The sequence below is a fragment of the Lichenostomus cassidix genome, chromosome 3 (genome assembly GCF_008360975.1).
Source record: "Lichenostomus cassidix isolate B80296 chromosome 3, HeHo_3.0, whole genome shotgun sequence".
Lineage (NCBI taxonomy): Eukaryota > Metazoa > Chordata > Aves > Passeriformes > Meliphagidae > Lichenostomus > Lichenostomus cassidix.
Genome location: NC_139483.1, coordinates 12,056,486 through 12,079,589, shown reverse-complemented (window position 1 = coordinate 12,079,589; position 23,104 = coordinate 12,056,486). Strand labels below are relative to the sequence as shown.

Here is a 23,104-nt window from a genome sequence, read left to right as displayed (position 1 = left end):
ACATCAGTGCAGCTTTCTGTTCATCTGCACTGAAAAGGAGGGAGAGAAGCTGCTAAATTGTGTAAAAGGACAAGAGCCCACTACAAGAGAAACCGTTTGGTGGTGTATTTTTTAATTCTTGGGTAGTTCTATTTATTCTTTGCTCTCCTCTTTACTGAAGAGGAGAGCAAAGCACCTTGAAGAGCCTAGGTGCTTCCAAGAACTGCATCTGGCCCACCTCTGCCTTCTCCTCCCTCAAAACTGCAAGGATATTGCTTCTACAAATCAGAGCCAGCATTTCAAACATCCCCACTGACTTTTGCTCTGGGTTTCTTCCAGCCAGAGCGCCTGTAGCAGGAGGAGGTGGATGCTGGAGCCTGTGAGACTGCTCTGTGGTTAGAGGTGTGCCCAAAGGGCTGATCTGCAGCACCAACAACTGGTGGAAAGATTCCAAAGAGCTGCTCTGGCAGCTGTGGTGTCCTTCCTTGCCTAGACACAAACCCACCTGACACCTTGTTCCTGAACACAAACACCGCGTGTCACGAGAACTCCACACTGAGCACGGGGCAACAAGGGGAAGGGAAGAAGCAAAACAAAGCTATCTCCTCTGAGCCTTGTACTTGAGATCACAGGAACTCACACACTCCTCAGTATTCCTGAAACACGGTTTCAGGGCTACTGTTCTGGCATGTGTAAACTTTCCTAAAGTTAACATTCAGCTACAGGCACCAATATCTTATTTCCCTTCACAGATTCAAGACACGGCTCCTAACAAAGCAATCAAACCACAGAAACACTGAATGGTTTAAGTCTAGATGTTCATTTTTGCTCATAAACAAAAACAGAGACAAAAAACCTGCAACATTTTTGGACAGGTTTCAAAACTTGAAAGCCATGAGGCCCCTCTGAAGTGAAAAACTTTTTCTTTGTTCTGTATTTTTGTTTGTTTGCTAATGAGGCTCTCCAAAGTAACAGTGGCAGGAAAATTCCCCATAAGGAATTTCCATTTTCCAGTGGTTTCAGTGTATCTCAGTTGGCATTTCCAGGCCTCTCCCCTTGGAGCATAGGAATCAATCCTCTTGGATTGCCGTTTCAACACACAACACAGCACTGCTGAAATCCAAAGTCCTAGGGATAAACACCAGTGTGTTCCAGCTCTCCTGTGGCAGCCAACATCCTCCACCGAAAGCTGGGGGAGTTTTTTGGATGGATTGGGCTTTTCCCAGCTCCCCAGACACCTCTGGCAGCTCAGCGCCGCAGCCTGAGGAAGAAGGCGTGCTTGCATTCCTTGCTGTCCAAGGGGTAATACTTGTCATAAAAATCCAAAATGTACTCCTCGGTCTTAAATCCAAACTTCTGGTAGAGCAGCATAGCAGGGTTGCTTGCAGAGACGTGAAGGGTGACGTCCTTGCCCATGCAGGTCTGCCAAGGGAGGAGGGGGGAGAAAAAAAAAGGGAGATATCACTGCAAGAGAACGAGACAGCCTCTGGGGGAATGCGGAGGTGAGGAGATTCATCAGCTCAGGGATCCAAGGTACTGAGGAAATGTGAGAAAAGTCACAGGCCTTGAGACAGGAGTTACCACACATAGCAACAGCAAAGGGAACTCTGCAGCTGCTCCTCCAAGCCTTTGTTTCTGGGAAATGTGGATTCTCTGACAATGAAGACAGGTTGGGGATTATAATTTGTCATCTTTCCATTGTCAATTACTAAAGTAATTGTTAATTAAAAATAACCTTGGTGTACAGCACTGATCTCAGATACAATGGCCTGAAGAAAAGGCAAAACACACCAGAGGATCAGGCTCTGCACTCCTCCCTGTCAGCAAACAGAGCTGAGCTCTCTGGGACCGCCTGAGCACCTCTGTGCTGTCACGCTGAAATTCCTGCCTATCCCACCCAGCTCCTCTCCCATCCTTCAGGGCACAGCACTCGCCTCCTGAGAAGGCAGGAAATTCAGTTCAAACAGCAAATAATAGCATGGCTGAAGTTACCTTGAAGATCCTAAATTATTCTAACCAGCAACACTCTGATAAAGATGCTGAAATAATTTATTTTCTGCTTTCATCAAGTGTTTTAATAGCATTCCATGTATATTGAGTGTATTGTAACTCTAAGTGGGAACAGTAATACCCTCTAGGAAATTTCCAAGATAAAACATTTAAGGGGAAAACTCTCTGAGGGAGAGGGAAGAGAAAAAAATAAGGAGGAAAGGAAAAAAAAATAATTGGAAGCTGTTTTGTGGAAAAGAAAACTTGAATGAGATGATTAAGAAAATGCAGTTTGGCCCTCTGGGCCAGATGCATGAAAGGGTAAATTCTGACAGCAATCCAGCCACCACCATTTGCATCAAAACATCTTCCTTTTAAATTATGCTGTTCCCAGGAATTCAGCCCCAAACTCAACATGCTGATCCCAAAGTTAGCAACCTCCTCTTAATCCAAACAGTGCATGAAAGTGTCTCAAGCTACAGAGAAGAGACCCCAGGCCTGAGCAGGCTGCAAAGCAGCACCTACATCGTGGAGATTGAGGTCACAACCACCATGTATTCCACAGGACAAAACCCCTTCTGCCACTGGCAGAGAGTCAGCAATGGCAAAATAAATCTAATGTGAGCCAAAACATCCAGTGCTGATCTCTCACAGCTAGGGAGCCTAGTCAGCCTCAGATCTCTCTAATCTGCTTGGCTTTCCTCAACATGGAATTTCATGCTAGTCTCCCTGCAAGCAGAATTAGGTTAATTGATGTGATACACGCTACAAAAAGGTGTGAGGATTTTCTACAGCTGACTTGCCAACTCCAACATCCCAGCTCAGCTGGAGAGAACTCTCTCAGAGTCCACCTGCTGGAGCCCTGCAAACCTTGGCGCCTCTTCTTACTGGGTGCTGACATCTCACATCAACAGACTGAGCTGAGGGCAATTTCCTTCAGCACTTCACACAGAGCTGCCTGGGAAATGCAAGGGGTGAGTTTAAAGAGTATTGATTAGAGGCCTGTGTCAACACTGCAGAGAGCTGTGCAGGTAGCAGAGATACCCTCGGGCAGCCCAGGAGTACTACACCCTTACTGGAAACTGCTTTTCCAAAGCACAGATCACTGTCCCCAAGGCTCTGCCAGCACTCCCTGCCTTGCTTCTGCCAAATAAGAGGGAAAAAAAAACTGTTTCAGTGGTGAGTTTTTGTTACTGCAACAAATCAAGAAATGTTTCCCATCGGCAGCTCTGCCAAGCGGGTTCAGGGAGTGGTGAAACTGTGGGTCCTGAAGAGGAACAGCTGGGCTCTGAAAAGGATATATAGCTGCATCCTTACTCACAATTAAGCTGGCTTTCCTGCAGTTTAACTCCAGAAAGTCAATGGAATTAAGGCCACTTGAATGACAGTATTCATTCAGAGATTTAATGACTTTTAACTTTAATACCACCCACTTAGCTAGGTCAGATTAATTTTCCCAAGTTTGAACAAACTGAACAAGCTTTCTCTTTATCATCCACTCAGCTGTATTGGAACCAGCATATAAAAGTGAAAGTGAGTGACTAAGATCAGTAAGTGATTAAATGCATGGAATAAACCCCCACGTGTAGGCAAGAAAGCTGCAATAGATTCTGACTGTCCCCACTCTTACCTCATTTTCTTCTTTAAACCCCACATTTATAGTATTCCTTTTACAAACTACTGACCATTGAAGAACACAGAGTTAATCCCAAGACAGTAGAAGTGTGCAGCATCCCACTAACTCTGAGGACGTTAGCAGGATGGTTGTTTTCCTAAATATATTTTAACTTCAAAAGCAGGAGCTATTTCCTTCCATAAATGTTCACAGCAAATGGTTCTTACTCTCTAACATCTGCATTCGTGCACACAAGGAAGAAGGCAGAGCTGGTTCATTGGCAGATTCACAGGATGATTTCATTACCTGGATAAGATGGTAAATCATGAAGGTTGCAATCCCAGCTCTTCTCCACTCAGGGTGCACCAACAGGAAAGAGATGTAAGCTTCGTTGTACTTCACATCTGGCACCATGAAGCCAAAGGCAATGATAACTTTCTTGTAAAGGACGACAACACTGAAGTCTGGATACTGCAGGCACTCTGACAAATCAATGCCTATGGAGAAAGACAGAAACAGCAGTTGGAAGCATTGCAAACCAAAAGTGTCACACTTGCATGGATATCCAGGGGTTTAAGCCTTTTTAGAAACATTTGATCCCTTCTTTTTACCTTTACTTCAAATCTCTGATAGCAAAAGATCACAGAATCATAGAATAGTTGGGGTTGGAAGGGATGAGATCTCTGGAGATCATGTAGTGCAAGGCCCCTGCTAGAGGAGTCCTCTGTTACTACAAATTATGCAGTCAAATTTCCTGCATTTTGGGAAATTTGGGGTCAGGACACCCGGAGTGCAGGGGGTGAACCCTACCTCGGGAAAACCAGCTGCCTGATCCTGGTGTCTCCCCTGCCAGGTAAGCATGTAAGGGAAGAGGAGATAATACAACAAAACAAACAAGATCTGCTCACTAGCAAGGACTCTTGCATTGATAAACTAACAAAGCTGATTTCCTTTCAAATGACTCGATGATGAAACTAAAAACTTAACTCTCTTCAGAAGCAGCACAGAGGAAACTGGACTTTAGCTCTGGCAGCATTGCCTGCTATGGTTCCTATCTTTTTTCTCCACCTTGACTGGAGCTCTTAATGCTGTCTCTTGTGCACACTCAGTTGTGGAGCTGCATTGTGAACCTGACCACAGCTTCCAATGCTATCAAAACACTTGCTTTAAGCATGCAAATTTTCTCATCTGGGGCATGAAGCAGCCTCTCAGGCAGTGCTTCTGTAAGTCAGAGGCTGGACACAAAAAGAGGCTGGGAGTTTGTTACCTTGCCTAATTACCCTGCTGCTGCAGTCCTAGAGCATCCACACAGCATGTCAGCACCAAGCAGTGCAGTGTGAGGCACTGAAGATTGACTGTTTGGTAATTTGTATGGACAGACCCTAAATGAGATGCAAAACACAGAGGAGATGTGCCAGAAACGTTCGCTTCAGCTTCAAATTGGCAATTGCAAATACAGTTGGAACACAGTGTAACAAAATAGCAGAGTATGTTTTCCAGTAATCACTCTTGATGAGATGCAAGCCTTCATAAGGCACCAGGCACAAAGAAGTGGGTGAGTTATTTTCTTGCTGGAGAGCAAGCTGGGTGGAGCAAGACGTGGGAGGAATCGATTGGCAATAGGGAGCTGTGTTAATTATGCCAAGGCTGCCGTTGCCTGTGGAGTGCCTTGCAGCGTGTCTGGACAGGAACACTCATTGCCCCAAGCATGCTGGTGTCTCTGGAATGGTGCAGTTTTTCCTGTAGGAAGATGCTTAGCTCAGGATGGGTCACCACTGGAGACGTTTCCCGCTAGGGAGAGGTTTCCCGTTAGGGCACCAAGGCACTGTGAGAAACTACACAGGGGAGTTTCGTTTCACATCAGCTCGTTTGCAGTCACTACCTGGAAATGTGGTTCTGCCTTGGGAGAGGCAAGAATAGCTCTGAAAGGAAGGATTTGGAGGGAGAGAAGAACTAAGTGCTGGTTTAATGATGCTCACCCAGCTTTATATTCCTGCCCCCTACCCTGAAGTTATACCAGCTAAACCCTTTCCATCCAGGCTTTACCTCCTGAAGCATCATCTCCTCACTCTCCTCTCCGGCTAAATCAGAACCAAGGCGCACCAATCATCCCAGCCTCAGAAATTTTTCACCATGGAAAAGATTTGGATTCCTGTTTGGACACTGATGGGAGTGTCAGCTTTCTGATTTAATGATGAACAGTTCACAATTGGGTGGAACACACCCATGCTCCTTATGTTAAATAAAACAGGGTGAGTCCTGAAGAACTTAATGAAGGTGCAACCCAACTTGGCCAGAACTTCAAATGCATTATCAGGAGAGGAGAGACTATGACAAAGCGGTTCAGCCTCTGCTGGGATTGCAAGTGTCTCTCACGAGCTCTGAAACTGCTTGTGAAAGGAAAGGTGTGCCAGGTAATTTCCCCCCACACTGTACAATTTGCATAATGAGTAGCACAAAGAGGTCCCATCCTGACTGCAGCACATGGGCAGTGCTGAACTACAACCCTGCTGAATCACTATCTGCAAATCAAAACCCAAAGCAAACAGTTACCTGGAATAAAGGTGTGTACTGTTTGTACTGGGCTTTTCTAAATTAGTCTGCTGCGTTGTTTGCTGATCAGAAGCTGATGCATGCAGCAGATGAACATCCCTGTTATTATTTCAGAACTACAGACTGCAGCCTCATAACTGCCCCCAGAAAGGGCAGCCACTGTCCCCAAAGAGTCTGCAGTTCAAGAAATGACACACAAAAATTCAAACCTAATCATTCCCATACCTTGTAAATACTGAGGCTTGAAGAAATAAAGGACATCACAGTGCAGCCTGCAGTTGTAAAAACAATTCACAGACTCACAGAATAAGCTGAGTTGGAAGGGACCCTCAAGGATCATCGAGTCCAGCTCCTGGCCCTGCACAGGACAACCCCAAGAATCACACCCTGTGCCTGAGAGTGTTGTCCAAACTCATGTTGAGCAGGCTTGGTGCTGTGACCACTTCCCTGGGGAGCCTGTTCAGCACCCAACCACTCTCTGGGTGAAGAACCTTTTCCTGATATCCTAAACCTGACACAGCTTCAGAGCTGTCCTATCAGGTCTATCGAGTCCTGTCACCACAGAGAAGAGATCAGTGTGTTCCTCTGCTTCCCCTCCTCGGGAAGCTGCAGACCATGACAAGGTCTCCCCTCAGTCTCCTCTCCTTCAGGCTGAACAGACCAAGTGGCCTCAGCCACTCCTTACACAACTTTCCAACTTTAACTCCAACATATCCAGTTTATGGCTGCTAGGAAGAAACTGTCTTATAAAAAGTAATGAACAGTAATCTCTGGTGTAAAACTGTTTATTTCAACCCCTTATTCTGAAAAGCATTTCACTGGATGGTAAAGTTTAGTTAACTACTAAACTACTAGCCTACTCTTTTCAGCACCTTTTTTTTTTTTGGTAAGTACTGTGCTAATTAGGGCCTAATTGCCCAGTTCTACATGATCTCAAGAGACAAAGACACCAACCCAGGTCTCCACCTCAAATGCATTCCTGTGACATCAGATAATGGATTTCTAAGAACCAAGCCAGACACCAACTGAAAAAAAAAGTGGGCCCAAGAGCATTTCTTTTCCAAACAAAACTTATTGCTTCTTAAAAACTCAAGCACTGGAGGAACCTTACCAGGCCAGAAGAATTCATGGCACATGGAGTTTATAGTGGGGATGTGATTAGGGCGAACGTAGCAGTAATCAATGGGTGCTTCTGGCTCGGCCTTCCAGTTGAGATCATTCCTGTGTGGATTTGCCCGGATTTCTGCCAGCAGCCTGAGTTTTGGGGGCTTTGTCTCATAATCACGTCTGCCAGGAAGGTGAAAAGGAAACACAAAAAGCAAGTGAGAAACAACTGCCACTGCAGCTAAATGGGTACTATCCATGAAATATTTTCTGACATGCTCGGTTTTAGAAAAAAGACAGTCTTCCATTCATGTGGGAAAAGAGCCCCCAGCTCAGCAAAAACACCCTAGTGCCAGAAGCCAGGACACTTTGCAGACCTGCAGCATGTCCAGCCAGTCTCTCCTTACAGCATGAGCAAAGAAATCACAGTTCTGACCCACAGCAGGTACAACTTACATTGAAAGACTACTGCAATTCCCTCTCTGCCCTTGCCCCCTCTTGGAGATTCCCCTTCCCAATGCAATCCATTTAACTACTCAGCTAAATCAAACAGTATCCCTTCAGGGTTACCATGGTGCACTGGGTTGTACTTTGAGGAGGAGTGAGGAGCACTGCCCAAGAAAGGTGTCCTCTCCGTGGGCTGGCGGTGCACAAGCCAAGAGCAAGCTCAGACCCTCTGTACCTGATGTAAGGTTTAAGGACACGGGAGGTGTAAGGGCTGACAATACTGTGGTCTGTCAGCAGGTCTTCTGAGCCTACCAGGCGATACAGAAACTTGGTTGTCTGCTGGCGATATCCCTTCGTGGCAGGCAGCATTGTCTGGATGCACAAAAAAATGCAGAACAATTGCAGGAAAATTATTCAGTGATTTAACAAGAGAATCGTATGGAGGGAGAATAAGGGCATTTCAATGTGACAGGATAGACTGGAGCACAATGGTCCCACTTCTGGACTCTGCTGGGCATTCCCAAATTTAGTGCCCAAACCTTTGAGCTGCACTCCTCACTCAGAGAAGTGCTGCAAGTCATCTCCCTCCTACACACAAGAAAGAGTACATGTTTGGGTACATCCAGGCCTCACCATCAGCATTTGGGCAGGGCTGGAGTACAAACACAGCGACATTTGTGGTGCTGACACTGATGGACAGCAGTGCTGCACCAGCATGTCCCAAGAAGAAAGGGACTTAGGAGAGCATTGGTGGGGACACAGCCCCAAGCCAAAACAAGTCTTGTTCACATAATCCTTTTCACTTTAGGAGTCAGATAACCTCAATGTGACACTGCTGTCTGCAGCAAAAGCTTAAAATAACCAGTGCCAAAAGCTAACTTAGATTTGGGAACACCCACCTGGTATCTGTCCAAAATCCTGAAGTCCTGGCTAGTAGTTCTGTACGTTGCTTGCCCTACTGGGGACCTGGAGACACCACCTTCTTTGGCTCCATAAATCCCATCAACCAAGAGCAGTGCAGCATTCACAACCTGGTCCAAGTCAAAGAGTGGGAGTCCTCTTTCCCTCTTGGCCTGCCTGACCAGGAGCTTGCGCCTCAGCCTCCGGGCCTCTGGGGTCATGCTCAGAGCATTGGGACAGGCTTCCAGTCTCTTCAGCAGCAGCTTTTCCTCATAGATGCTAACTGAGGTGTGCTTGGGAACTCTAGGTTTAGCATCCTTCTCCAGCTGTGGTTTCCCCTTGTCTCGTCCTCTCACCTGCAAGGGTGTGTTTGGCTCTTCAGGATCTTCGCTGTCACCTTCCATCCGTTCTGTTTTTTCTTCTTCGCTCTCCACCTCTTGCTTGATCTGCTCAGCAGTCTTCACTTTCTTTCTGCTTGCTATCATGGTGCCAGCACCAGCTGTCCCACTGGGAGGGGGCACATACTCTATTCCTGGGTCTATGACTCCATCTCCTTCCATCTCCTCATCATCTGTGGAATAGATCAAAATAATCCAGGAGGAAAGAAAAAAAAATTGAAACATCAAGGGCCCATTTCAAAAAAGGTTGCCAGCATTTTTCTGCTAAGGAACAATAATGTGGGTTTACCCAACACACTTCAATTTCTGTGTACTCCTGGATCTCCTGGTTTTGGACAGGAGATGCTGTAAAGAGTCCAATTTTAGGACAGACTCAATCCTGCTTCTAAAGTGTCTTGTAGTTTGGCATCTAGAAACAGAGCCCATCCTGAGCTGAAAAGCTCATGTTCTTGGATGAGTGTCAAGCTGCTGAAAATGCCCAAAGACTGGGGATCAAAAGGTCAAGCTGGTGAGCTGTATCTTCAGCAGCATACTCTGGAGATGTCCTGTCCTCTACAGAACCCCACTATCCTTCCTGTCACCCAGGAGTCTGGCTCCTTAAGGAACCAAGAGAATTCACTCTGCATCACTGCTTTGCAATCTCACCAAAATTTAGCATTCGTTAATCAGCACGCTCAAACCTTATAAAGTACTGGGACATTACCATGGGAATAAAACTTCTCCCATGAAAAACATTTGAGGCAAAACTGGAGTTGCTATCTAACAGCGTAATCTGTGTTGCAGTGAAATGCTTACACTGAGTGGTCCAGCAGTTGCTGTGTGAAATCTACCCACTGTTTGTCCAGGATCCCTCCGGAAACAATAATGGGAGATTTCTTCTGGCCTTAGAAGCTGGTGATACATCTATGGAAAACCAGTCAATTCTCACACTCAACTAAGACAGTATTACCAGTTAGTTCCCATCTTATCCTGAAAGGATCCTGCAGCTCATTGGGAGCTTCTTTTTAACATCTTCCTAAAAAACTACACACAGGTCATTACTAAACAAAACCCACGGTGGCTCTTACCATGGAACAGAGCCTGGGGTGGCATGACATCCGGGATGAGATCTGCTTCCGAGAGAAGGCTGGGAGTGGCTGAGTGCGAGGCAGGAGTGCCAGGAGCAGAGAAGTCCAGGGATGGGGATGGAGAAGGGCTGGTCAGCGGCGTGCGATCGGATGAGCTGAGGGAGGAGAAGTCGATGACCTCTCCTTTCTCCAGCACGATGTCGGGCCGGCGGCAGCGGCTGCTGAACTTCACGGGAGTGGAGGAAGTGCTGCGGTCCAGGAATCCTGCCGCCTCCTTCTGGGCTCTGCGAATGTCCTTGGCTTCCTGAGTGCGAGACCTCTTCTCCTTCAGCTCCATGGCTGACTCCACTGGATTACGGCTCACCCGCTTCCGAAGGCCTTCCACGGTGATGATGGGATCCAGGGGGGGCTTGGAGGCTGCTAAAGAAGGAGTTTGCTTATTCTGACTGACACTGAGCTCCTGCAGTCACTGGATACACACTACACAGTCAAAAACCCCACTGACTACAAAGCTTAAAAGATGGATTTTCAATGTGTACAAGAAATTCACTCTGGGACATGAAGTATTAAGCCAATGTATGACTAAAGCCTCATTAAAGTCCAGATTTTGTTCCTCCACACAAAGGAGAATTTGCATCTAGTGACAAAAGATAAAAAATCCCCAAGGTAAAGACAAGTGGAGAAATTGTGGATTTCAGCTACAAAAACCCCAACCCAAAACACTCTGCACAGGCCTCAAAACCCTTTAAATCAGCACAATGCAAAAAAGTAGTAAAATATAACAGGCTTCTCACACTACAGTATATGCACTAAAGTAATAAAATATAAGAGGCTTCTCACACTGCAGTATGGGCACCATAGTCCTCTTCAGTCAACCATTATAGCAGAACAAAACTGTCCATGCACAGAAATACATGGTTTTAACTGAACTTTTCTGATGTCTACCAGCTCTGGCCCAGTGAGAAATCTACACACTACTGGGACAGAGTTACCTTTTGCCTTCAGTGCAGATGCAGACAGCTTCTCTCCTTCAGGTTTCAGCGTTGGGGGTTTGTTATGAACCAGCTTCCACCATCCTGGTTCTCCAAATTCCTGTGCCCCTGAGCGGAAAAACAAGGGGCTCCCCACAGAGAGACAGCCAGCAACTGTGCTCCACCATGTTGAGGTCTTTTTCCTGTGATGAGAGAGAGGAAATCAAGGGTTAGGTCCCCACCCACCAGCTGTGCTTCCATCCTGGACAGAGTGTTTCTGCCACTGGTACTGATGCACACACTCTGAACTACTTTTGAAGCACTTTTTTGGCCACTTGAAGGCAGGGAGCTGCATTTAAGCCTTTCACTCTGCTGGGCAGTGCACTCTTACTGGGCATCTGAGCACTTTGTGTTCCTTCAAGAACTGATCACAGGGCTAACTAAGATGTCACTTAATGGAAGAAGCGAGAAGAAATACTGAAGAATTGCCCTTGTAGCCAATAACTGAGGTACTCCCTTGTACTGCATTTCCACACCTTGGGATACTGAACCTCCAAGGTGGGGGGTTAAACCCAGGTGCCCAAGCTCAAAGTCTGGAGTGTTAGAGTAAATCTGGATAAGCTGCATTTCCATATGCCAAGGAAGAAGAGCATTGCATGGCTTGTACCGCTACACACACGATTCAGCTGTCTCTGTTCCATCAGTGGCTTGTCCAGGCAAGTGGGGAGACCTTGTCTGAGGCCAGGAATCACTCTCCAAATTTTAAGCAGAGCAAGGAGTTCCCAGTTCCCAGGGCAAGTCTCAAAAGACAGCTGCAAACCCTGGGAGGCATGGGCTCCCTGAATGAGGGACAATGGGTCATCAGCTGCCCTCCTGTCAGGGTCCCTGTGGCTTCCAGAGAGGACAAATGCTAACATTTCTGAGAACAGAGCAAGGAGGCACAGACAAGCACTGAAAGCAAAGTCAAAGACCAAATCTGGTTAGGAAGAAACGCCAGATCTTACAACAGAGAAGTCCCTGGGGAAGAAAAAAACCTGTGAAGTCAATCAAGTCTACAACTTCCAAGGATTGCTCAATTCCTTCCTTGTCTCCACAGCACATGCATTAGCAGTGAGACTTGGGTTTGACAGCTTCAGCATGCTCAGAAAAAAATGTGCTGTTCACCTGGAAAATGAAAGCTGTCCTTTATGAGAGGGGTTCTTACTCTGACAATGTCTTTACACACACTGAAAAACATTTCAGTTGTTTAACACCTACGATGTAAAAGCCATTTCATTAAGATCCAAAACAATCTAAAAGGTGAGGTTCAGTTCTTCTTGAAGAACTTGGTCCTTGAATGCTTTATAGCCAAGGAACGTAGCACTTTGCTGGACCACATTTTTGTCCTTAACGTTTGCCAATACCAGGATTAGCCCATCCATTGTGACTGCTTAGAAAAACTGCATCTTTGGAGGTTCATCTGCTGCCTAAAGGAAGATAAGAAATAATCCAAAACTCATGCATTTGTATTGGTTTTGTGTGACATTCTTGGGGTTATTTTTACTGAGTAAGAAATGATTATTCTTTCTCAAGTGTATCCCTCATGCCTGTATTCAGATTCTCAGTATTAAATCCTCCCTTTTCATCACTTGTAAGGCTCAACAGAGATGTCACCGTATTAACCAGGATTCTTGTCCATCTGTATAACAGATTTTAATTCCTTTGGCTCACCAACCAAACCCTCAGGGAAATATCATGTCCTTACCTGTTCCCTAATAAGAAAGTCCAGTGTTTCTCAATAAAAGCACAAATATCTTCTTTCCATCTGAAGTACCCCTGACGGCCTGTTCCTTCCAGAGACAAGTTGTACATTGCCAACATGACAACCTGAAACAGAAAGTGTTGGACACAAGTAAATCTTTTCTGCTTTGTCTCCTGAACAAAGCCCCGCAGCTGCCACACACACACAAAACACAGATTTTTGTTCTCTCATAAATATCTTATTTTTGCAACATCTCATAGGCAACTTCTGCAATCCATCTTCTTCCAGGTTTCATGCTGCCCGTTCTTGTCTTTCTATTGTTAGCTGCACATCCTCCCAGAGATTTCTCCATCCCAGGAGAATAACAAGCTGCCTAGTTATGCAGATTTGTGCTGAGACACAAGAATTGTGCAGCTGTTGTTTAAATGAATTACAGTACAGCTGGGGTCTGAATGTAATGTGAAGGTAGGGAAATAGCCTTTGAAATAAAAAGTCACAAGTAATCCCACTATCTAATACATCAGAAACATCATGACAATGGTCTTTCTAGACACTGTTACTTTTTAAACTCAACAAAACTCTGTAAAATTACCTATCTCCTAATAGTGTGCAAGAAGCAAGTTTGTCTTCATTAAACAGAAGCCATTTACAGTTCACTCACACACTTCACAACCAAATTCACTCTGACCTGTTACACAGATAAACTAAAGGGCAGGTTTGAAAAATATCACAACTCTTTTAAGTAAGTTTGGGTGATCAACTGTTAATCGTATTTATTTAATTAATTATAATTTATTAGAATAAAACTAAAATCAGCTAGGCTAGAATCATAATTCAACAATCACATAGCCTTGATTTGGCACTACTTCCAACAGGGACTTTTACTTCACCCTTAGAGAAGTCTGAAATGTGTTTTTCTTGGGGAGATGGGTCTCCTCACAGTGGATCTGGGCTTTCTGGGGTGCATTGGCAAAGGTGTCAAAATGAGGAAATATGGACAGCTTTACGTTCCCCTTACCCTATTTCTACCTCACAACCCCCTTATTTTCATAACTAGGATTTTGTGGGTTTAAAAGTCATGTGGGACAGTGTCCCAGGACATCAAAAATAATTCTCTTTTCAGCTGGCTAAAGATAAGGATCTGTTGAGGCCACATACTCTGAAAAAATGCCAGAAATCACTGTTCCCATTTTTCCTGCTTCAAAGAAGTTAATTTGACCACTTTCCTCAATTCCACTTACTGAGAAGCAGCAGCAGCTCTGGGTGCTGGAAGCCTCAGGAGGTGGTCACAGCTTTCTTCCTCACCTATTTTCGTTTTGTCTGCCCCTTGCCCATGGCACTCTGAAGAGATCTGGGCACAATGACAGCAGCCTGTGCTTTCCCAGTCTGGAATTTGGTGAAAGTCTGCCAGCACAGACCCCTACACCAACCTTTTCCCCTGCATTGGCCACCACAAGAAAGCACTGCAGGAGTTACAACTGGTGTTCCAAATTAACTTATATTATGATAAGGCTGAGTGCCTGTGAATAAGAATCAGGGGGAAGGCAAACAAGGCTGATATTTCCATCAATAAGACAGGTCATCTTCAGGACAAGTGGCCTCCTGAGCTGGAAGATGGGGACAGGGAGCAGAATACCCCCAGTAATCCAGGAGGAAGCAGCTGGTGACCTGCTGAGCCACTTGGATGGTCACAAGTCTATGGGATCAGATGGGATCCATCCTAGGGTGATGAGGGAGCTCGTGGAAGAGCTCACCAAGCTGCTCTCCATCATTTCCCATCAGTCCTGGCTCCCCAGGGAGGTCCCAGATGGCTGGAAATACCAATGTGACACCCATCCATAAGAAGGGCTGGGAGGAGGATCCAGGAAACTACAGGCCTGTCAGCCTCACCTCAAGGCCTGGCAAGGTTATAGAACAGATCATCTTGAGTGTGACCACCTACAGGACAGCCAGGGGATCAGACCCAGCCAGCATGGATTTAGGAGGGGCAGGTCCTGCCTGACCCACCTGATCTCCTTTATCACCAGGTGACCTGCCTGGTGGACATGGGGAAGGCTGTGGATTTTGTCTACACGGACTTCAGCAAAACCTTTGACACCATCTAGAGGGACCTGGGCAGGCTGGATCCATGGGTCAGTCCAACAACAGGAGGTTTACAAGACCAGGTGCTGCATCCTGCACTTTGGCCACAATAACCCCCTGCAGCTCTACAGGCTGGAGACAGAGTGGCTGGACAGTGGCCAGGCAGAAAGGGACCTGGGGGTACTGATGGATGGCAATCTGAACATGAGCCAGCAGTGTGCCCAGGTGGCCAAAAAGGCCAATGGCATCCTGGCTTAGAGCAGTGGCCAACAGGACCAGGGCAGTGACTGTACCTCTGTACTTGGTGCTGGTGAGGCAGCACCTTGAGCACTGTGTCCAGTTCTGGGCCCCACAATTTAGGAAGGGTGTTGAGATGCTGGAGTGTATCCAGAGAAGGGCAACAGGGCACTCAGTGGCATGATCTGCTTGACAATGTGGTGTTGGGTCATAGGTTGGACTTGACGATTCCCAAGCTCTTTTCCAACCTAACTGATCCTGAGATTCTGTGATCTTCTATGAGACAACACACCGCTACTGTCCCAAAAGATGCAAACAGATGTTATTTGGATTGCTCAGGTGTGCAAATGATTGAAACAGTGAATTCCAGCAACGACTGATGCTACTGCATAAACAGGCAGGTTGGAGCTTTGTGTTCAGGGAGCTGGCAAGCTCTCTGTTTCTATGTTGCCACCTCACTAATTTTACATTTTCTTATATACAAAAAAACTGTTTCATGCCTAGCAGCCAAATTGCATTTATTTTGCTTTTCCAAATTTGCTTGAAGCCATGAATTCATGAGCAACATAAGGGAAAGGGGAAAAAAAAAAAAGAAAAGGAATGTGGTTTGTATTATTATCTTTCAATTTCCCTGCCAAATGCTCAAGTTCTCATGTGCAGGCAATCCTCAGCTAATTAATTTCTGAAGTTCATGCAAATGCTTCTTTGTTACCAATACCTGATCCTCCTTTTCCAGGTAGCATATACACAACAAACAACAGTTTCAGAAAGTCCCACGGTTGCTCTGCTGGCACAAACATTTCACTTACTTGTTGCCATGTTAATCTCAGACGTTCAAATTGCTCCTTCCCATCTTCTGAGCAATCAGAGCAAGTAAATCTGAAAAAGTTATCTCCTTTGAGGTAGCTGAGCTGTTCTCTCAGTTGACCTAAAATGAAAAGGAAAATAATATTTTTTTTTGTCCTTTTATAGGAAAAAGTGCTGCAAAGGAAATTTGAATTTCCTCCAAGATCACGTTTGTCTGAACAAAAGCAACAGAGCCACCTGTAAACCCCCATGCATCCAAAGTTATAGGCTCTAATTCTGTGTTTCTGCAGCAGAGAAAAAGAAAATAATAATAATCAGGGCTTCTAAGCTCACCAGGAGTTAATTTACACAAATATGACAAATAAGACAAACTGAAAAATGTCATCACAGGACAGGGAAACAATTAAGACTACAGTGTTTCCAAAAAGTCCCACACAAAAGATGTTTCTCTACAAGGTTGTAATCTCTTTTACTGTGTAATAACACCAGATCAAGCATTTTTACTATATGGATACTCACTTCCATAGTGAATTGCAGAATTAAGGCTGCAACTGTGTGTGATGGGAGAAACACCCCCCACACTTAGTAGATTAACAGAATTTCCAAATGGCAATTCCATGTAAAAAGGTGATTATTTGCCTGAGCGCCGCTGGCAATTTTCACAAGTGTCAAGTGAACTCCCTAGAACTGAATGATTAGGAAAGAGCACAGTATTTCCCTTTTACAGCTCGTTTACTCTGCACATTTGCATGTGGCTACTGTTGCTCTGCAACTGGCCTTTTCTGCTCCTTGGATGTGTTCCACAGCAACTGCAGAGAGGAACAGATTTGTAAAATAGAACAAACTGAGTATTAAATCAAGTGCTCCTGCATGAGATAACTCATGCTACTTTTAACTCTGCTCCATTTTTTTTATTAATGCATTTCAAGTTACTATTTCCCTTTACTGAAAAATAATTCAATAGTCTGGTGCTGGTTTCATTAGATGAACATCTAAACATTCACTAACACGCCTTGAGAGGAGTTTTTTACACTGTAAATTTTAGCAAATTCTAAGAAGAAAAAAAGGGCAGCTCTGACATAGCTGCAAGGCAAGTGCCACCTAAACAGATCATTATTTCTAACCATGAACAAACAAACAAACAAAAAAATCCAAAACACAAAACCCCCAAATCAAACAAAAAGCCCCACACCAAAACCAACCAGTGCTTAGCAATATCTGGCTTTTGGATCTATAAACAGATCAGACCATCCAGAATTTAGAAAGCAAAGCTGTCCATTACACTCCTAACAGCATATATCTTATGTCAAATGCCAGAGCAGAGGCATCAAGTTCTACAGCTTGCTCCAAACACCTCCCAGAGCTGGCTGCTGCAGGCTGGGCATGTTTCTGTGAAAGCCAACTTAAATTCACATTATTGAGAAAACATTAGGGTTGAGATTTAGCCATATACTCCACAGACGTGACAAATCGACAGGAATTAAAAAAAAAAAAAATTGTAACACCATCACAAAGTCCTTTTCCTCCCCAGAGCTTACAGCAAGGGTCATTATGTTTATCTGAGTGAGCAGAGAGGTCAAGTTGCTTGGCCCAAGCCCCTTAAACTGCTGCAGGAACTGTGAGGGTGGGCATGTTTCTGAACTTTAATATTCTCTGCTGATTAAAGAAGACAATTTGACTTCCTCACAGAGAGTACCAGCTCTGGACACACACAGCTCATGGACTGAAGTGGCAGCAGGCTGCAGGGCTGCCTGCAGTGCCACGACAGCCTGTCTCCAGCAGGACAGGATGGGGTACAGCCAAACAAGCTATGAGACAGAAGGCAGGACAGCACAAGCACCTTGCAAACACCCACCACAGCAAGGCACAACACAACCGGCAGCCTTACTTGCTGGGATCCACTTCTGGCACTTCTCACAGTAATAGGACATCTCCTCCATCCAGGAGGTTTCACCCTCGTCGCTGTTCAGGGAGTCCCCGCTCTGGTCGTGTGACAAATCGACAGAAGCCTGGTCCTCGGACTCCACAATCAGGAGAGTCTCCCCTTCCACCTCACCCTCCTCCAGGCCCTCAGAGGTGGAGGTTCTGGTGGCTTCATCATCGTGCCGGCTGAGCAGCCCACTCATGTGAACGTTGTTGGCCATCCTGGGTGGAGTTTCAGAGCAACGAGCTGCTCCTCCTCGCGTTCAGCCCAGCCACACTGGATGGGCCACAGCCAAGTCTCCAGAGCCCAAGTACCAATCACAGAGAAAATGGGTTTTTGTCTGTACTAAGGCTTTAGAGGCTGGATTATAATTTATGCAAAATAAGCAGTCTTTCACAGATTACCTCTGCTTGTTAAAACACCTGCAAGAAGTTAGATGCAAATGACCTCCAAACGTTTTCAGTCAAACCTCTAAGGAGCCAGGCCTGTGCCTAGGACTGCTGGGAACGTTTTTCCATTAGCGCCTTGTCTCTTTCTTCCATGAGCTGCTTTGTCAGAGCAATCTGCTCTTCCAACAGCCGAATGTTCTCCTTTTTCTGATTCTGACGCTCAAGATCTCGGACAACTCCACTTCGCAGCCTCTGAAAGCACAAGGGACAGGGTGTATCAGAGCTCCAGTGACGCTGAACGGGACCAACTCCACCCAGGCTCAACCCCTCCTGCAAAGCTCTTCCCTCTGCTGCCTTTGCCACAGCAACTTAACGTGGTTGGAATCTCCAGGAGCCAATATCTAACATCACTACACCAAAAAGTGCTTTATTTGCACTCACTTCCGATGGGTGGGTTTACTAAGTGATAAAGCTATTGAGCAAGTAACTGCTAGGAACTGTAATTCCCATGCCATGCAGGATGGGTGTGATCTAAAAAATTGTTATCTCTGACCTAAATCTTTACCAAATCAGAATAATCTCCTCAAAACTTCTCTGCTTGGAGTAAATTTTGTGACAAATTGGAAACTATTTTAAGAAAAACTAACAGGTGTTTGTTTGTTTCTTTCTGCTCATGTTTTCATCTTAAAAAAATATCCACAGCCTGCTTAAGCCAAGCTCTTGAAAAATCAAGGCATGTCCTTCAAAAAATATCCACTTTACCGACAATTTTCATTAGAAAAAATGTTCATTATACAAACATATGACATATATAGAAACAAATACATAATGTGCAACACACACCAGCAGCTTTCAACCTGGTGTGCAAGTCCTGCAATGGGTGTTAAAAGCCCTAAGAAAATCCCAGCTGCTTTTGGCTTCCTCCATATGCTTCTCTCTCTCTCTGTTACCCAGACAGTTTTATTCACGTTGATAATTTGGTAATTAGGTGAAAGATCAGTAATTTATTTGACCCATTTGAATGAAGTCAAAATGCACCTGCAAATAATTTATTTGGAAGTTGACCCTGGAGTCTATTTAGAGGATGTTTGTGACTATTATTTGACAAGTTATCACAGGTGTTATTGCTCACCTAGCGTGCCAATAACTGCACAGTTCAAAGGCAATTATTTCTCCTGTCAAGACCAAAATAGAAAGGTTTTGTTTAAGAAATAATTTTATCTTGTTAATAAAATGCACAGACACATATGTCAGCCAATAACCAAAACTCTCTCCAGAAATTAATCTAATAAAACCAGTTCCTTCCCATCAGCTTCCACCAGCTGAATTCAGGTTACAAATCAGTAATCTGAAGCTGAAGACAAAGTTCATAAACTTATTATTACATTACTATCAGTTAATAACAATAAAGCTGTGGAGAGATACGAGGTAACTGATCAATTACACCAAGAATGTAATCCTTTTTCCTTCCCAAAACACTCTTTCACCACATTCTTAAAGATGGTGGATGTATTGACTTTGAAAATGCATAGTTTGCAAAAGACAGCTTTATAATTTGAGTGTCACAAGTGACAAAGACCAATGAAAATGTTAATCTTCTCATCTTCCTCTGTTCTTGGAAGTTAACCCTGCTTGTCTTCTGCAGGCATGAAAAGCATGTGCAAGTTCAAATCACTCTGGGCCTGGCACATCAATTTATAAAAGTCAAAAGTTTATTAATCTGCACAAAGATAAACCTGAAATAATCTTCACACCAGGCCTGTAAAATGTCCACATTATTTATCTCCATTATATTATCTAAATAGCTGGATCTGTTAAACATGAAGTCATTATTGTCTGACTTGATGATGAAGACTTACAAAAATAAAATCTCAGATATAATATATAAAACATAAGCTTTGTGCCTTCTGAACAGGTATTAACCAAGGTCAAAAAGATCTATGAAGTTTAGGTGTTTCACTGAAACACTCAAGGGTGATGTTTATCCTGCAGCACATGTTCAAAGTACAACTTTAACTGCAGCTGAAGTTAAGTTTAGGAGCATTTAGCACATATTACTGCCAGATCCTCAGTGGCTCAAGGCAGGCACACTGAACTAGTGAGCAGCCAGCTACAAAAATGTGAGCTGAGGTGATCTACCCAGCACATCGTCAGCTCTGGCAAGTGCAGAGCCAGCTCTGGCTGCCACTGCTGGGCTGTGAACTGGGAATTTGAACTCTGGTGTTCTGTAACTTCTGACTGCTTCAGTGTCATTTAACACAGGCTTTTTCTGTGTGCATTTTCTAGGGTTTTTTTGTAAGTAAAGTGAGAAGAATCAGATGCGTGCCCTTATATCAGTAAGGCTCATCAGCAGGGTCCAAACCAGCACACCTTTACACAACCACACAACTTTTCAGCAGGATTTCTCTGTATTAGGACTCACCATCGTCAGATCTGACACTTTTGACTGTGAGCTGTCTTGCACACAGGGTGCCTGCCAGGAATTACCCGATTTTTGTAAATCCCTGTTTAATAACCACGTGGTGTTTCTGACAGCGTGCACTCTACCTGCCCTGGCAGAACGAGAAGGGAACTGGGGCAGCTTCGTGGCACAGCACAGTGCTGTCTGCCCTTTAGCAGGGTGCACTTGTGGAGCTGAGGAAAACAGGGCACACCAGTGGCACAGCACAGCCAGAGAGGAGAGCCCTGGGAACACTGCCAGAGTGGTGGCCTTGGCCAGGAGGCTGCAGGATTACATCCTTCCTGCATGCTGGCTGCTGGAGAGGGAGGGAACCACCTCCACCGAGCCTGTCGTGCCTCACCTGGGGCTCCTCACTGCTATTTGCCCCTAAAGGGAAACGCACAGGACAGCATCAGGGAGCTGGTGCAGCCAAAAGAGCACGGAAAGCGCGGGTGCCAAGGCAGGAAAACGTGGGGAAAGGGTAGCTTGTGGAGAGAGCAGCATGGGGGCAGTGCAGGGCAGGGGCAGCCCTGGCCTCTGGGTGCACGCTGTGCCCACAGCCCCCAGTGCTGGGCAGGGAGGGTGGCAGGACGCTGGGGCAGGGACAGGAGCTGCGGGGACGGATGGAGAAGGACACGTGGAGCTGAGGTGCGGGAAAGGGGCGGAGCTTAGATATGGGCGGGTCTTATCGGTGGGCGTGGCTCCAGGCAGAGCCGGCAGGTGGGGGCGGGCAGGTCAGCCGGCAGGTGAGGGGGCGTGGCCTAGCTCGGGGGCGGGGCCTGCCCGGCCGGTGGGCGGGGCCGCGCTGAGGGCCAGGCAGAGCCCCGCTCGCCGCCTCCCCCCCGCGGCCCGCGGCGCGCACTCACCTCCAGCTCCCGGCGCTGCTGGACGTGCACGGCCGCCACGATGGCGGCGGAGAGCAGCGCGGAGACGGCCAGCGCCAGGCGGGAGCCCCGCGACATGTCCGGCGGGGCGGCGCGGGGCCGCGGCGGGGGAAGCGGCGGGCGGGCCGGGCTGAGGGAGAGCGTGAGGCGGCGTGCCCCGCCCCTGCCGAGCGCCGAGCGCAGCGAGCCAGGCGCGGGCAGCCGAGCGCCGATGCGGGGCGGGGCGCAGAGCCGGGAGGCGGATCGGGATCGGGAGGCGGATCGGGATCGGGAGGCGTCTCCGCGGAGCTGCCCTCCCGGCTGTCAGCTCCGCAGGGACAGAGGCGGGATGCTCGCACCCTTCCGGCCAGAACTCTGGCATGGGGTGCTAAAATGGGCCTTTGTTCCATCCGCGCCCCTGGGGCTGGGTGCCCCGCTGTGCCCAGCTGTGCCCAGCTGTGCCGGTGTCTCCGGGGCTCTCCGGAGCGGCTCCTCGCTGGAGCTTCCTGCCGGCCTGCGCCTGCATTCCCAGGGCGGTCGCATCTCTGAAGCACAGACAAAAGGAGGTTTCTTTCTGCGTGCGAGAAACGTTTCTGGTTTTGTTGAGTCAAGACCACCAGTTTTGCGTTTTCCTTGCCCAGAAATCCCGATTTGCATGGGAGAAAGCAGCTGGAGAAAGCTGCTCTTCAATTGTTTGGTTCCTTCTCATTGTTCAGTGTGTGGCCCTAAGGCCTCGTGTTTGGCAGTTTTTCGTGCTCCGAAGACAGAATTATTCTTCTCCCTGGGGACTTTTCCCTGGCACCCCCTCGCTGAAGTATCTGAGCAGGCAGAGGCTCAGTCCTGCTCCTGAGGAGCAGCAAACCTGTCAGCAGTCACCATGAGCTGCCTTGCCACCCGAATTAGCACAGCAGAGGTGCACAAGAGTGACTCCTAGGAATGCATCACACAATAGGATGTCTGGTGGGGAGGTGGGATTATACCACAAGGAGAAGGTCAGGGAACAATCATTCCCCATTTCTTACTGACAGTGGGTAATAAGTTATCCTGCTTGGCTTGAGGATTGAACCCTGTGGAAGTGAGCTGTGGAAGTCATTGCCCCAGTCCTTCAGAAACCTACCTGTGCATTCAGAAAGGATCTGTACAAATACCTGGAGCACCCTGGTGTCTGGATGCTAGTGTTGTCTCATGAGCTCCCTAAATCACAAATGAGCACCAAGATGGGAGGTTTATTGTGAAAGGTGTAGGCTTATTCCTGACTCCTTCCTGTGCTTTTTTTTCCCCACCAAGCATCTGCCACAGCTCACTGCCAGGCAGGATGGTGGGGTACAAGGAATCTCAACCTCAGCAGGTGCCACAGTCCCTGTCTCCAAATCAGGCTTGGATATTTCCAGGTAGAGCTCAGAAGAGTGATACAGCAGTTCCTGCCAGGGGATTGTTGGGTCTCATCCCTAGCCCTGTCCGCAGTGGAAGAGGAAAACCAAACCTTGAAGCTGATCCCTCCTCATTATAATCTTTTCCATGTCTGCTGAATGGATGTGATTCAAAAGAAAGGCAAAATTAGTGGGAATGATAGTATTTCAATTGAGTCTAATAGCTCT

General features: G+C 46.5%; 2 protein-coding genes and 1 non-coding gene across 5 annotated transcripts; all 3 read right to left on the bottom strand.

Annotated features, from left to right (window-relative positions):
• Positions 1-783: 783 nt before the first annotated feature.
• KAT14 (lysine acetyltransferase 14) lies at positions 784-18,034 on the bottom strand. 3 transcript variants are annotated; one of them, XM_085054547.1, is made up of 10 exons: positions 17,779-18,034; positions 15,893-16,011; positions 12,768-12,889; positions 11,045-11,226; positions 10,053-10,472; positions 8,587-9,158; positions 7,923-8,059; positions 7,248-7,423; positions 3,890-4,080; positions 784-1,401 (listed from the first exon to the last, which is right to left on the bottom strand). In XM_085054547.1, exons 1-10 carry the CDS (start codon positions 18,032-18,034, stop codon positions 1,228-1,230), a joined length of 2,349 nt encoding a protein of 782 aa, XP_084910673.1. In that variant the 3' UTR covers positions 784-1,227. The 3 variants fall into 3 exon arrangements, with proteins under 3 accessions (XP_084910673.1, XP_084910675.1, XP_084910676.1); XM_085054549.1 differs by having other exon boundaries at positions 10,053-10,469; XM_085054550.1 differs by lacking the exons at positions 784-1,401; positions 3,890-4,080 and having other exon boundaries at positions 7,283-7,423; positions 7,811-8,059.
• Positions 4,283-4,444, bottom strand: LOC146439094 (U1 spliceosomal RNA). Its single transcript, XR_014851436.1, has one exon. It is a non-coding gene; the product is annotated as a U1 spliceosomal RNA (small nuclear RNA).
• A 271-nt stretch (positions 18,035-18,305) lies between the features above and the next one.
• On the bottom strand, positions 18,306-21,704 carry PET117 (PET117 cytochrome c oxidase chaperone). The gene is made up of 2 exons (XM_085054557.1): positions 21,510-21,704; positions 18,306-18,455 (listed from the first exon to the last, which is right to left on the bottom strand). The coding sequence occupies exons 1-2, from the start codon at positions 21,603-21,605 to the stop codon at positions 18,306-18,308; spliced, it is 246 nt and encodes an 81-aa protein (XP_084910683.1). The 5' UTR covers positions 21,606-21,704.
• Between the last annotated feature and the right edge of the window lie 1,400 nt (positions 21,705-23,104).

Excerpts from the sequence above, each read along its gene's own strand:
- PET117 (XM_085054557.1), bottom strand. The coding sequence starts at position 21,605 with ATGTCGCGGGGCTCCCGCCTGGCGCTGGCCGTCTCCGCGCTGCTCTCC. Across the intron at positions 18,456-21,509 it reads AGCAGCGCCGGGAGCTGGAG|AGGCTGCGAAGTGGAGTTGT; the intron begins GTGAGTGCGCGC and ends TTGTGCTTTCAG.
- KAT14 (XM_085054547.1), bottom strand. The coding sequence starts at position 18,034 with ATGGCCAACAACGTTCACATGAGTGGGCTGCTCAGCCGGCACGATGAT. Across the intron at positions 12,890-15,892 it reads TGAGATTAACATGGCAACAA|GTTGTCATGTTGGCAATGTA; the intron begins GTAAGTGAAATG and ends TTTCTGTTTCAG. Across the intron at positions 1,402-3,889 it reads TGATTTACCATCTTATCCAG|ACCTGCATGGGCAAGGACGT; the intron begins GTAATGAAATCA and ends CTCCCTTGGCAG.